General features: G+C 45.2%; 4 protein-coding genes across 4 annotated transcripts; 2 read left to right on the top strand and 2 right to left on the bottom strand.

Moving 5' to 3' along the window:
* Nucleotides 1–498: 498 nt before the first annotated feature.
* Nucleotides 499–850, top strand: PENARI_c004G02890 (uncharacterized protein; the record flags this gene model as incomplete). The annotated part of the gene is made up of 2 exons (XM_022629003.1): nucleotides 499–783; nucleotides 845–850. 2 exons carry the CDS (start codon nucleotides 499–501, stop codon nucleotides 848–850), a joined length of 291 nt encoding a protein of 96 aa, XP_022490907.1.
* A 748-nt stretch (nucleotides 851–1598) lies between these two features.
* On the bottom strand, nucleotides 1599–3381 carry PENARI_c004G03740 (DUF2841 domain-containing protein; the record flags this gene model as incomplete). The annotated part of the gene is made up of 5 exons (XM_022629047.1): nucleotides 1599–2296; nucleotides 2325–2531; nucleotides 2589–2978; nucleotides 3031–3232; nucleotides 3292–3381. The coding sequence occupies 5 exons, from the start codon at nucleotides 3379–3381 to the stop codon at nucleotides 1599–1601; spliced, it is 1587 nt and encodes a 528-aa protein (XP_022490659.1).
* Nucleotides 3382–4517: 1136 nt separating this feature from the next.
* On the bottom strand, nucleotides 4518–4700 carry PENARI_c004G10630 (uncharacterized protein; the record flags this gene model as incomplete). The annotated part of the gene is made up of 2 exons (XM_022629410.1): nucleotides 4518–4523; nucleotides 4608–4700. The coding sequence occupies 2 exons, from the start codon at nucleotides 4698–4700 to the stop codon at nucleotides 4518–4520; spliced, it is 99 nt and encodes a 32-aa protein (XP_022490672.1).
* A 4656-nt stretch (nucleotides 4701–9356) lies between these two features.
* On the top strand, nucleotides 9357–9657 carry PENARI_c004G09219 (uncharacterized protein; the record flags this gene model as incomplete). The annotated part of the gene is made up of 2 exons (XM_022629333.1): nucleotides 9357–9490; nucleotides 9612–9657. 2 exons carry the CDS (start codon nucleotides 9357–9359, stop codon nucleotides 9655–9657), a joined length of 180 nt encoding a protein of 59 aa, XP_022491105.1.
* Between the last annotated feature and the right edge of the window lie 2628 nt (nucleotides 9658–12285).

The following is a 12285-nucleotide window of genomic DNA, read 5'->3' on the forward strand; positions in this document are numbered from 1 at the left end:
TTTTTGACTTTATTGTTTGCTTTTTGTCTTTGATTCTTTGTCTTCGGCTCCACTGTGATCTACTTGTTTGTATTTTCTTTGTCTGGGATTTATCTCTTTGATTGGATGTGGGGCTTTCAAAGCAAGTTTTCAACCAATAGTCTTGGAATATGATAAGCTCACATCCCCGGAAACTTGATCCCCAACTCTCACCCACAGCACAATCCGTAAGCGCCAGGCAACGACTGGCTTTGGGGACTTAGCAAGCGCCATTCTAATGCGTCACAAAAAAATTGAATGGTTGTCGCCGCCCCGTGCTATGGATAGTCTTGCTACGCAGCTCCTGCGCAGCTCCTGCGCATCAGTGCAGCGCAATTCGGAGCGCCCGTCCTATGAGATTGATAAAGAGCCCTCCAATCTGCCTGCTTTTTGTTCACTACACGATAACACATCAAGTACTACTTAATGACGGGCATTCCGTGGACGGACGAGGAGACAGCGGTGCTTCTTGTTTTTTCAATGTGGGGCTACAAGCACGAGGCAATCGCAGAGATCTTAACTAATCGACGAGCGGAGATCCGGGGGATACTCCTCACAAATATGCCACCATCATACACGCGGACAGTTTCTGCCGTTCGCAATAAGTTGAACGAGCTCCGAACCCAAAACCCTCACCTTTGGCTGAAAGAAGAGGGATGGAATCGAGTTGCTATTACGGAATACCTCTGTGGTTCTATGGTCGACCTCGCCCACGTGAACCGACTCTTGAACTTAACTGCCGCTGATATCAACATTATTACCCGGGTGTGTATTCTGAATGGCCTTGCCAACGTGAGGAATTTGATATACTAACCCACTGGGTCAGAAGTAGGATGCGTAATTCTCGACATAATATGGGAGGGGGATACTGTTGCAGTCGAAGTTGAAGTGGGATCAAAGTATGTGTATGCACTTTCAAATGTTGCCATGGCCTAGTACGCTCTCTGATAATGTTCACGTCTAGTAAACCAACCATGGAACTACCATTCATATCGACTCGCTTTGGTATTTGCTCCTTCACTCGGTAGCATATTCCAATGGCATATATGTCCTAGTTGTTTATCAGTTCTCCACTTCGGTCTCAAATAATCATTCAGACATCTAAACTGCATGCTTTAAGAGGATTCCTCGGATAATTAAGATACGGTCAAACTCCTCTGGAACAAATCCTCCCAGGTCAAGTAAAAGTGTCCATTAACTTTTCACGTAAAGCCAATTCACCTATTGAGAAAAAGGATTAGGGGACTAAGAAATATATAAGACTTGCACTGTGGGAAAAAAGTGAAACCAGAAAGCAAGAACATAAGAAAAAACATCAATAAAACAGAAAATCTCCCATCTTTTATGACGACACAGTGCCAGTAAATTTTAAACGGTGTGGTAGAGTGGCAGCCCCTTGGGTGACCCACTGATCCTGTTGGGAGGGAAAAAGAGCTTTGACTTGTCGAGCCCCCGGGATCTGAAAATGATTGTGGTGCAAATGCGTAGGGGTCATATATATGTGGTATCGCATCGGGTGAGGTGGAACTCTTTGACTGGTTTCTGGTGAACCGTAGTCCGCTCGGTTGGAGACGTCCTGGTCACTCTCTGTATTGATCTCTGCGCCCGTAGTAGTCTGGATCCCCTGCTTGATCATGAACAGAGGTGGACGCTAGGACAGGGTTCTGAATGGAGTATTCGAAGACCGAAGTGTCCTGGTCACTGTCTGTATTGATCCTGCGCCCGTAGTAGCCTGGATCCCCAGTTTGATCATGAACAGAGATGGATGCTAGGACAGGGTTTTGAATGGAGTATTCGAAGACCGGAGTGTCCTGGGAACTGGTCATATTTGAAGTCATGGGAGTGCTGAGCGTGGGATGGGAGAAAGTGTTGGTGTATTGGGACGACACGGTGTAGTAAGGATTATTTTGTCGACCGCCAATTTCGAAGTTCAGAGAGTTGGGCATAGAGACGCTACCTGGGAGAGAGTAGGCTGGTGTCGAATGGAGAGGCTCAATTGTTGTGGTCAGGGTAGCCAGTTCCTGCTTGCTTGGTAGAGGCTCTCCAACAGCCGCTGAGGCTGTTTCAGCAAAATAATCCTCCTCCTCCTCCTCCTCCTCCTCCTCCTCCTCCTTCTCCTTCTCCTTCTCCTTCTCCTTCTCCTTCTCCTTCTCCTTCTCCTTCTCCTTCTCCTTCTCCTTCTCCTTCTCCTTCTCGTCCTCCTCCTCCTCCCCCTTCACCTCATCATCATCCGTGGGGCTAGGACTATAGTACATGACGTATTCGACCGTGTTAGCATCTGATAAGTGTTAGCTACCGAAAAGCACTCTCTAGGAGTACTCGGCACTTGCCAACTTCACGTCGCTCAAATCGTTCCTCCGTCTTTCGAACCCGAAGGATCTCATAGATGATCTCGACGTCGCTTGGGTGCTTCAAGCCCCGCTTGGTAACTTCAGCAACTTCCTTCAACTTGTCAGCAGTAATTCCATGGCTACCGAGCTCGCGGATAATGTGAAGTAGCAATTTGATGCGGTCTAGTTGGATAAGATTTCAGCAGGAGATATGCTATATCACTTCATAGAGAAGATTACCTTCTTTCCTCAAGTGGTCAGGTTCCCTATGTATTACAGTATGGGGCCACCATTCGGGTTTGGTCTTTTCGGGGTCGCCCTTAGTGCCTGGGGCGGACCCTGGGGGTGGCTTGCCTCCATTGTAAGGGTGTTTGACTTGTTTGCCCGGCTCGATGAACCTGATAAATGCCTTGGCGACGACGCGGCAGTTGATTTGCTGGAAGTAATTGAAGGCGCCTTCATAATAATCCATAACCTTCCGTTGTTCTCCAATTCTGAGAGGGACTAGTCCAGTCGAACCAGTAGAAAGGTTTTCGCTGTCCTGTTTATCCAAAGGCTTTTCGAAAGCAGACTCGGCAGATGGTTTCCTCTTGCGTCGCTTCAACCGACGAAAAGATAAAGCTATTTCCTCTGTAACATAATATTAGCAGGGGCTCCGTAAGCAGGATTCGGCTTTGATTACGATGAGCGGGCTGGTGATAGCCGATGCGTTCGCCTAGAATATCGAGAAAATTCTGGCAGACTTCCGAAGTAAACACACTGGCATTCTGTTCCTGAATAGACTGAGATTCGCAAGTCTTGAGCTTGCCTTCGTGGTCGAGATAAATTATTGCGTAGTGAGTGTAAGGAAGACAAAACGATGAGTGATAATGAGGCATGGCCGGCTGTATCACAATGTTAGCGAGAATAAACCAAGTTTGGTAGTCACAGAAAGCAAGCGTACAAGAGCAACCTCACTGCCTAAGGGCTCCTCGGAGGCCGAAGCAGACCTCTTCGTCGCACGCGTTGGGATATTTAGTTCATTGGAGCCCATAGCGACAATATATCGACAAAGCGGGGTTTGTATAGGTAGCAGGGAAATTCGTTGATAATTTATTGGCTTTAAGGAGTCCAATGTCAAAACAATACTGGATTGGAATATCAGGATACAGACGGCCGGTGCGAGTTGTCCAGGAAAGAACGATCACTTTATATAGTCTAGCGTTAGAGCGCCGAAAGTCGTAACAAAACAGTCAAATTGCACGGCTGCATATGAAGTGACCGAGCTTGAACGAATATCTTGGCATAAAAGAACCCGGTTGTGACATGCAGGTCTATTTCGGTTTAAGGAATTTCACGACGCTCTTTCTACAAGTGGTAAAAGATCCACGAAAATCAATCATGATTGAGCTCTAAGACTATCAAAATAAATTTATCTCCAAAATATAACTGTAACACATCGGATTTGGCAATTTGAGATGTCAGGCTATTGCTCTGCGGATGGGCCTTTTCCCTGTCCGGATGCACTGCCTGCTCTACTATTTGTTGATTGCCTGATAGCACTTGATTATTTTTACCTCTTTACTCACACTCTATTACTTTATGGTTCCTGCTAAAATATCACTTAACATACTGGCATCCGCGTTATCGTATTCATATGCCTTTGACAGGTCACCCCGCGAAACTCTATGCTTGCACTGTCTTTGTCAAAGTATTTTTGTCGTCTACCTAGGGGCTTTGTTTTCATAAGGGTGTTACTCAGTAGCTATAAGGCATAAGGATAGGCAGGTAAGGAAGCTGTAGAATAAGATAATTGGGATGAGAAAAGACCAACAGGCTCTTTGCTCCAGTAACAGTAATAGAAGGTCTAATTAGAAAACGGGACTTCCCCTGCTTTCGGCCATGAAAGGCGTAGCATATTCTCTTTCTTAAGTCCAAACTTTTTCCCCAAGTAAGCCCAATTCACCATTTCTTTAGCATGGCAAACCTTGATATAAAGCGAAAAAAGTTCCTGCATGCTTTTTGTGCGCCCGTGGATCCATGGACCACAGCGTACAATGCCAGAAGATCCGTCGTTGTAAGCCACACTAAAAATAATGTCTGGTTTGCAGACAGAACTCATATCGACTGAGTTATGTTCATCCATAATCCCGCCATATTCGGTGAATTTTCTTACATCCTTAAGAAGACCTATGTCTAGCAGCTTAGCCTACCATGGGAGAGCTGTTAGGGATAAATCCGGACAGGAACGAGAATAAACGAGCCGGAAGGCGTACTTACGGAGGGACTAGCGATCTCAATGGGTGGACTGATTCCCTTCGGTTTGGTCGTTGGGTATGGGCCTGGAGTACTTGACCGAGTCTGGGTAGACATTTCGGATTTTATTGGCTTTGACAGACACGCGACGCTGCTTCTTCCAGGACTTGGATAACTGATGGTATGATGTAGAGCTCAAACGTACTGTCTGAACTTTTGGATGGGCTCTCGTCCGTTTGGGTGTCTTGGCCCGTGGTGTCTCGATTAAATCGATAGATTGTGCGTCTTGGAGATCTTGGTTGGAGCCAGAACAGCAGTTTCCCCGGGTTGAAGAAGCGTTACTCGTTAGGCAGCTTGGGACTAGATCAGTCTTAAGAGATGCATGGAAAAAATCAGAGGAAGCAGGTTCGGGAATAACTTCTTTTCTAATGAAGATGGAAAGGAAGTACTTATTAAATAATAATAATAATATTGCCAGGTATAGAGCCCAGCATCTGGCAAATATGAGTAGGTACATCAAAGTCTTGCGCATACTTTGCCAGAGCTTCTGGCCAGCTACTTTCGGCCAGTATCAAGCCAAATTCTGATGCAGCCAAGAACCAGCTAGGGTTAAAAATCGCATTTATCTACTGCCATTCGAAGAAATTATCAGTTCCCTTCATCTTCTCCTCCTAGACTCATCGGAAATGGAAATAGCAGCTAAATTCTTCATTGTTGCAAATTCTCTATGGGTGCTCCTCATACTTTGGGCTATGGCTCGGCACTCAAAATGGTTTCTCGACTTCAAAGGGCTTTTCAAGTCAGGTACCCGGCTTCTATCCTACAAAGTGGCTCAGTACTAACCAGCAAATAGTATATTCTGACTGGAAGGCTTCAAGGCCTGGCACTATCATATGAACCGACAGTCCTTTGTTAGAACTCCTAAGCAACAAGTTTGGAATCTCACAAGTCGATACTCGAAGGCAAAATCCCCAGTCTTTAAATAAATACACGCAATGCTTGTTTGATCGATATCATGTATTTTCTTGTACTTCAGCTGGCTCATCCGTCATCACTACTCTGTTTGTTCATTCCAAAGGGGTTTTGGCTGGGCGGTCGGCATTTTGAGCAATTGAAAGTGAACTTGTTGGTTCTGGCTTTGAGTCCCTCTTCACATACGCCCTTGAAGATTAATTCAGGACATGGTAATTTGGTCTTTTCCTCGTGGGGACATGTATATTTGTAGGTGATATCGTGACACATGACAGGCGACTGTTTTATTCGCACTATATATTAGCTTGGTGCCTGCTATTATGAAATGATGGTATTGCACACCTGCTAGATATTGGTGCAGTGATTAACGAGGCAGCAATTGCTCGCGTGAACCTGTAATAGAAGAGCTTAAGTTAGCGTAAGTCTTAGTATAGAGTTCGGGGTCCCTTTTACCTTGCTCTAGTAGTAGAAAAATGTCTCGAGCTTATATGCGGAAATTCTGATGATGATGGCTGTCTATTTATACGGAAACCCCAGCACCTTGGGTGAATATCGGTAATGGTCTAGCCTTCTCGTAGCAACAACCTTTTCCACTTGTTTTTATAGAACAGTGAGGAACATTGCAAAACATAACTTCTAATTTTTCTTTTGTGCCCGGTATTTCATGGTTCTTGGGGAAGTATGGGACTACAAAATCCGCTCTTCTGAGCAACGGTAATCCGATTATTTTGCAACAACCGGCAAGAGATCTTGACTCAAAGTGAGCTCTTTGTTACCAGCAGGAATATGCGAAGAAGTGTAGCCTTGCAAAAGTTCTCGGATAGAGATCCACAACGTTCTAAAGGGCTGGTACGAGGAACGTCTGGAAGAAATTTGTAACCGCTTTGAAAAGCTCAGTTACTGCTGAGCAAAACAGATATAATAAGTAACATCGTTTTCACTTTCATTGGTCACTAAATGGGGCTCAATCCAATACAAGCAAAAAGTCTAAATCTAAAGGCGCCATTTCACGCATTATGCTTTGGTACCGTTCCTGCAGTATTCTCTTCACTTCATTGTCATAAGGCCGTCTCAAGAAAATAACCAAGCCCTGTGATGCTTTCAAAGATGAGGCATTAAAATGCCAAGTCATCAGCGCTAGCATCAAAACAGTACCATAACTGAGTTCGTGTACAATATCCTTTACGTAGACGCGTAGATCATTTTCGAGAGAGTTCCAATCGGGATGTGGTCCCTGGATTCTTCTGCTTCTCGAAGCCTTGCAAAAGTCTAGTAGCATCCTAGCATCTTGGCTGAGGGTGTCCGTGGGTGTCCATTGTAAGAGGGACGGAGATTCAATTCTCAAAAAGAGCATTTCCTTCAAAGCAACTTTTGCCGGTCCATGCAGGAATTGAACGGGAATCGGGGCAGACTTCTGATGTAAGCATATCACCGTCACTAGCGAGAGGTGCGGGTACTCACCATGGATATATTTTTGGTTCAATGGCAAGATGCGATCGACGGACACCTTGGACAGTAGAAATATGTCCTTTTATAACCTTCAGGACAAAATCGTAGTATTTCTTGATATACCAATAATCTGGCGGGGGCTCGATCCATAGGAAGACTCTTAGAGTAGAAGAAAATGTCTCGAGCTTATATGCGCAAATCCCGACGATGATGGGTGACTATTTATACGGAAATCCGGACGCCTCGGGTGAATATCGATAACGGTCTAGCCTTCTCGTAGTAACAATAACCCTTTTCCACTTGTTCGCTATAGAGAATTAGGCACATAGCAAAACACAACTTCTAATTTCACTTTTGTGCAGAGTATATGCTTTCTATCGTACATTGCCATTTTTCCCAACAACCTCTAGTCATACCAAAAGTAGATAGAAAATTAAGACCTGTGCTTTCTTAGAGACTGCTGAAGTTCCAACAAAGGAGAAATACCTACATTGCATATAATCCGTCGGCTCCAATTTCATTGAATAGGGTTGGTCACATCTTTTCACATTGCTTCATGATTCTGAGCTTATTATTTTCTCGATCTGTCGGTGTTGCAGGATACCACCATGAATCTTCGGAGGGCTGAGCCTTGCAGTATCGGTTAAGGCTCATATGTCGTTCATGCTTGATTTCGCGTAGGTTCTTTAGGCTAAGAGCGTTGATGCTTTCCGATGAAGCATGGTTTGGCATATTGTTCCTTTATGGGCAAAATCTTTCGATGCTGAAAAGAAAAGGTTGAGGATTTGATATTGCTCCGGGAAGTCAGGAAATTATAGACTCTTTATATACTTACGAGTGCCAAGGGCTCCATAATATTGCGTCCAGCCAGTCTAGGGCCAGGGGTAATAAATATACTTGGCTACGATCTATATTCTTTCTAGATGCTTTTGTATCTTCAAAGGCCTTTCCAAGGATTTCGGAGTATGAGCTGTATCTTCTCAGAGAGAATAGATCATACTGCAGCATATTGAGCATACTGATATATGATTGTCCAGGCAATGAGCGACTTGGTATATTCGAGAGAAATACATGAAATAAAATGACAAGAACCTCAATCGCATCGGTCCAGCCTTGCATGATATGCTTGAAATTGACATTGGAATGCAGCTAGTGTGGTATAGAGAGACACACCTACTTCTGTCGACCTGATACATGCAAGCAGTTCCTGACAAAAGCAATTCGCAATTCCGTTATCTATCCACTAGGTACAGCGTATGCCCTACCCCTCCTAGGACTGCTTCACACATTGCTCGGGGATAGCGCCTCCCATTGTTTGAGAAGGACGCCTCCAGCCTCACTGCGCAACATAGTTTGAACAGGGACCAAAAAACCCTCTATGGCCTGTTCAACCAGGGTCCATCTAGAATCGAAATGGTCTATTTTCCTTTCAACCTTGTAGACCTTGCCCTCAGGTGAATCGATCTGGCTGACTATTTGGTGTGTGTATCTGAAATATCCATTTTTGAGACGCCGCTCCGGTTTCCAATCTCGAAGGAGCTGGAGACCATCTTCATCGCACACAAGCTCTGATAGAGAGAGCTTAAGTTCGTGTGATCTCTTTGTCAATCTGCCTTCCCCTAAATACCTGGTTTCCTCCTGTTGAATTGTGTATGTCAAACCGATATTGGAGATTTCTTCGCTGGTTATCTTGTGTGTGCGTAGAAATTGTCGGTCGTCAAACTCGTTCGCGTCCATATTCTCTGTCCAAAGTATAAGTCTGTTTGTTTGGTCCCGACTGGATAAACCGTCACACTAACCTATCCAGCTGTTCGTGACCTGAGGTGTAGAGGCTGAAGCTCTCGGTGCAATGCAAGAAAATAAATTGCTCATTATAAGCTGAAAATGGGTTTTGAGATGGTTCATAATTCCTAGGTTCTGTTGGGGCATACCATGCGATACTTATAACTTCTTACCTTGAGTGAATCACAAGCAAATAACTCTAGAGAAATAAATTGTGCGTAACTCTATATGCAATTAACTATAACACTCACCACTCCCCTAAACTCAATGTGTCTGGTGGTATTTGGGGATACAAAGAAAATCCAATCATTTGGTGACGAGTTGGGCATACTCACGTGAACACAATCTTATCATAACCGTCACATGACTCATCGACCCGGAATGTTAGGCATCACAGAACCCCTCCACGTAGCCCCGCAGAACTTCAATAATAAGACATGCTTTCACACGCTGCTTTTCCGCCCATGGCATATGTGGCTTGAGGTCAGTAGCTATACCAAAAGAAGCTTCCTCCCTAACTAACACGCATATCTTGCGCTAGACAATTTGTCTTCTCTCGAATTAGCAACCATGGAGCCCGGAGGCTCAAGAGCCGATTTGATAGATTCGGTGCAGATCCCAGTCTCCGAAAAGGATCTTTACAACCAAGCCTGCGAAGATGACCGGATCGCAGCTGAATCTTTATCGATAGCCCCAAATCGAACGTCGGCGACGCTCTTGGTACAAGGCCATGGTAGAGAAATGATTGCGCGTATTGAAAAGCTCTATTCTGTGAGAAATATCTCTCCTCCTCAGTTTTTGTCGATATACTAACCATTTTCCCAGGGCAGCGAATTACGAAGAGAGCGTCGATTGGAACACCGAGGAATAAAGCCCGCAATCCAAGTGTATTTTCCGGGGGAAACCCGGGTTGGACAACCGTACATGGCTATAATACCTTTTTATATTTCTGGAAAAGTCATGCTTGGGGACTGCGCAGTGCAAATGGGATGGCATTATCACGTCTACGGAGAGTGCCAGCTATCAGTCCAGAACCAACCCGGCGTTAACGGTAAATTGGGAGCATGGGTATACATGCTTGGAAATTGATATTTTGTGCTGTAAAGATTTTCCTGCTCTGTCATATTATGATTTGTATGTACGTCATGTTACCCCTTTGAACAATACGCCGCTATGATCGTGGGGTCCGAGAACCAAGAGCGTTCGATGTAATCACCCTAGACAGGACATAATTTAGGTATTAAAATTTAGCCCAAATTCATCATATAGTAAAATCACGTTGGAAAAATAGGAGGAAGCGTAGAGTCAAACAGTTGCGCGGATAAGCACGATGCCAATTCACTAAACAGAGGGTCGCATGGGATCGTGTAGTCTACTGGCTGGGTTTCGATATCAGCAAGAATCTGTTGATTTCCGTATGGCGTTCCTTGAAAGGTGTAATCGAATGAGTGATCGAGTTCGTCGGGCGAAATATTTTCGAGTGAAGGATTTACGTCCGATCGAGGACATTCGCTAGTAGGTAACGGTGGAATTGCGAAATCAAAAGGATTTTGTGACAGCTCGGGTACTTGGTTCTGATTTTCTGGTTCTGGGAGTGTCGTGTTTCCGATACTGAATTGCAGCGTACGCAAGTTGCTCGCACCTTGGTGATATGTAGAAGAGTATGGCGAATATTGTGGGCCTGCGGTTTGGTTGTCGTAACAAAAACGCTTCGCACCTGGCCATTCAAATTCGGGTATTGACTCCCTCATTCGAACATCTGCGGGACTCTTGAGTTCAAGCCTTGAGAGTGATCTGGGATGTTATACTAACTGTTATAACGAGTTTGAAGACTTGCAAACCACTTATCAATGCTTCGTATAACATCTAATATATGCCATTTTTCACCGTGTGGCTCATCTTCCGTTCGCAGGTAAATGCTGAAATTATCTGACACAAGAGCATCCACAAGTTGTGGCATTTGCGCAAATGTCAAGCTTTTGAAATCATCCATTGATAGCCCGAGGATTGCTGACACTGCTTCACACATATTTGGCAGTTTGAGATCGTCGAGCCTTTTCTTGAGGACTCTTTCAAAGAGTAGATGTTTGATCCCCTTATTGATGGCCCTGTTTGCATCGGATGCTAAGGAGAGTTTAGGATGACGGTTAACAAATTCCGATACCTGGCGACACCGGCCCTTGAATTGAGACGAATTGCAATCCTTGGGATCAATTTTCCCGCTTTGGATGGAAAGGACGAATCCAGTGAGAGTCTCCAATCTATCCTGGCCACGCGTCTCTTGTGCGAAATCTTTTGCGAGAGATCTTATCGATAAGAGCCGTAGAAGCTTATTTTGATTGCTTGGCGTATTATCTCCCTCCACCCGTCTGTAATCCTCCATCCTGGGATCCTCTGTGGGGTCTCTCTTGTGCGAAATGATCTCGTTGCCCATGAGGATGGTTTTCTGAAGCCAAAGTATGTGATCCTGCATAGCACAAGCAAGTTTCTCAACTGTACTTTTCTTGATTTTCTGGCTTTGGCGACGATGTCTTCTCTTTGGGAGGAGGTTGGCAGTAGGTTGCACCGTGACATTTGGCACGTCGCTTCTGTACCTTGGTAATGTTTTCGCACATTCATTGGGTGATGGCGACGAACTATCCACAGTATTTTCGTAGGTGCTCAGGTGATCGGTGATCGATTCGGTTGTGGATAAAGGACTGTCCCTTCCGGAATCGCTGGGCGGGGGGGTGTTGGTATCAACCGTAGCCGGTGTGGTTGAAAGAAATCTGACTTGTAGTCTCTGGCCAAGGATTGAGAGCGTCAGGATTGTTTCTGAAAACCGAGATTGGAGAGCTTCATCTGTGGCAGTCCGTAGTGTGTCTAAGGCTGAAGAAAGATCCATAACTGACTGATGATGAGAAAGGTACCAGAAGTTGCGGTCGCACACTATAAACCTTTACTCAGGACCCACATATTGTTCTGCCAGAACAATATGTGGGTCCGCGGCGCCAACTTTGCATAATCTAGACCAATCTTTTGTGACCTGCGGCAGGTGACACGACATTACTGCGTTGCGGTTTCCGCGCCTCACTGTAAAGTGGAGGCTGCGGGGAGAGAGTGGGGGCCGAGCAACACGGTCTAGCCAGTAAGTAGATCACTTCTCTAATCTCAGTCGGACACTACGAACGCAAACATTGGATAGAGCTGAGATTGGAATCTGTGCTCACCAACAGACATTCATCACACTGCGTCGCGTTATGCCTTGTACATTAGCGCTGCACTAAAATATGACGAGTGTCATCAGTGACACAATGTGATGATTGGAGGACTGCAGGGCTAGATCACCAATCTATCCCAGCCCTTCTTTTGAAGGCACCACATCCAATCTTATCATAGTCTACGTCCACTAGTCAGTACTTCTACACCACGGACTTGTCTTCCCTGTCACACAGCCCGTATTTGGGGTCCAAACCTCCAGGGCTCTAGATTGAGCGTGCCATCTAATTGGGCCCCAACT

The sequence above is a fragment of the Penicillium arizonense genome (assembly GCF_001773325.1).
Source record: "Penicillium arizonense strain CBS 141311 chromosome Unknown PENARI_contig004, whole genome shotgun sequence".
Lineage (NCBI taxonomy): Eukaryota > Fungi > Ascomycota > Eurotiomycetes > Eurotiales > Aspergillaceae > Penicillium > Penicillium arizonense.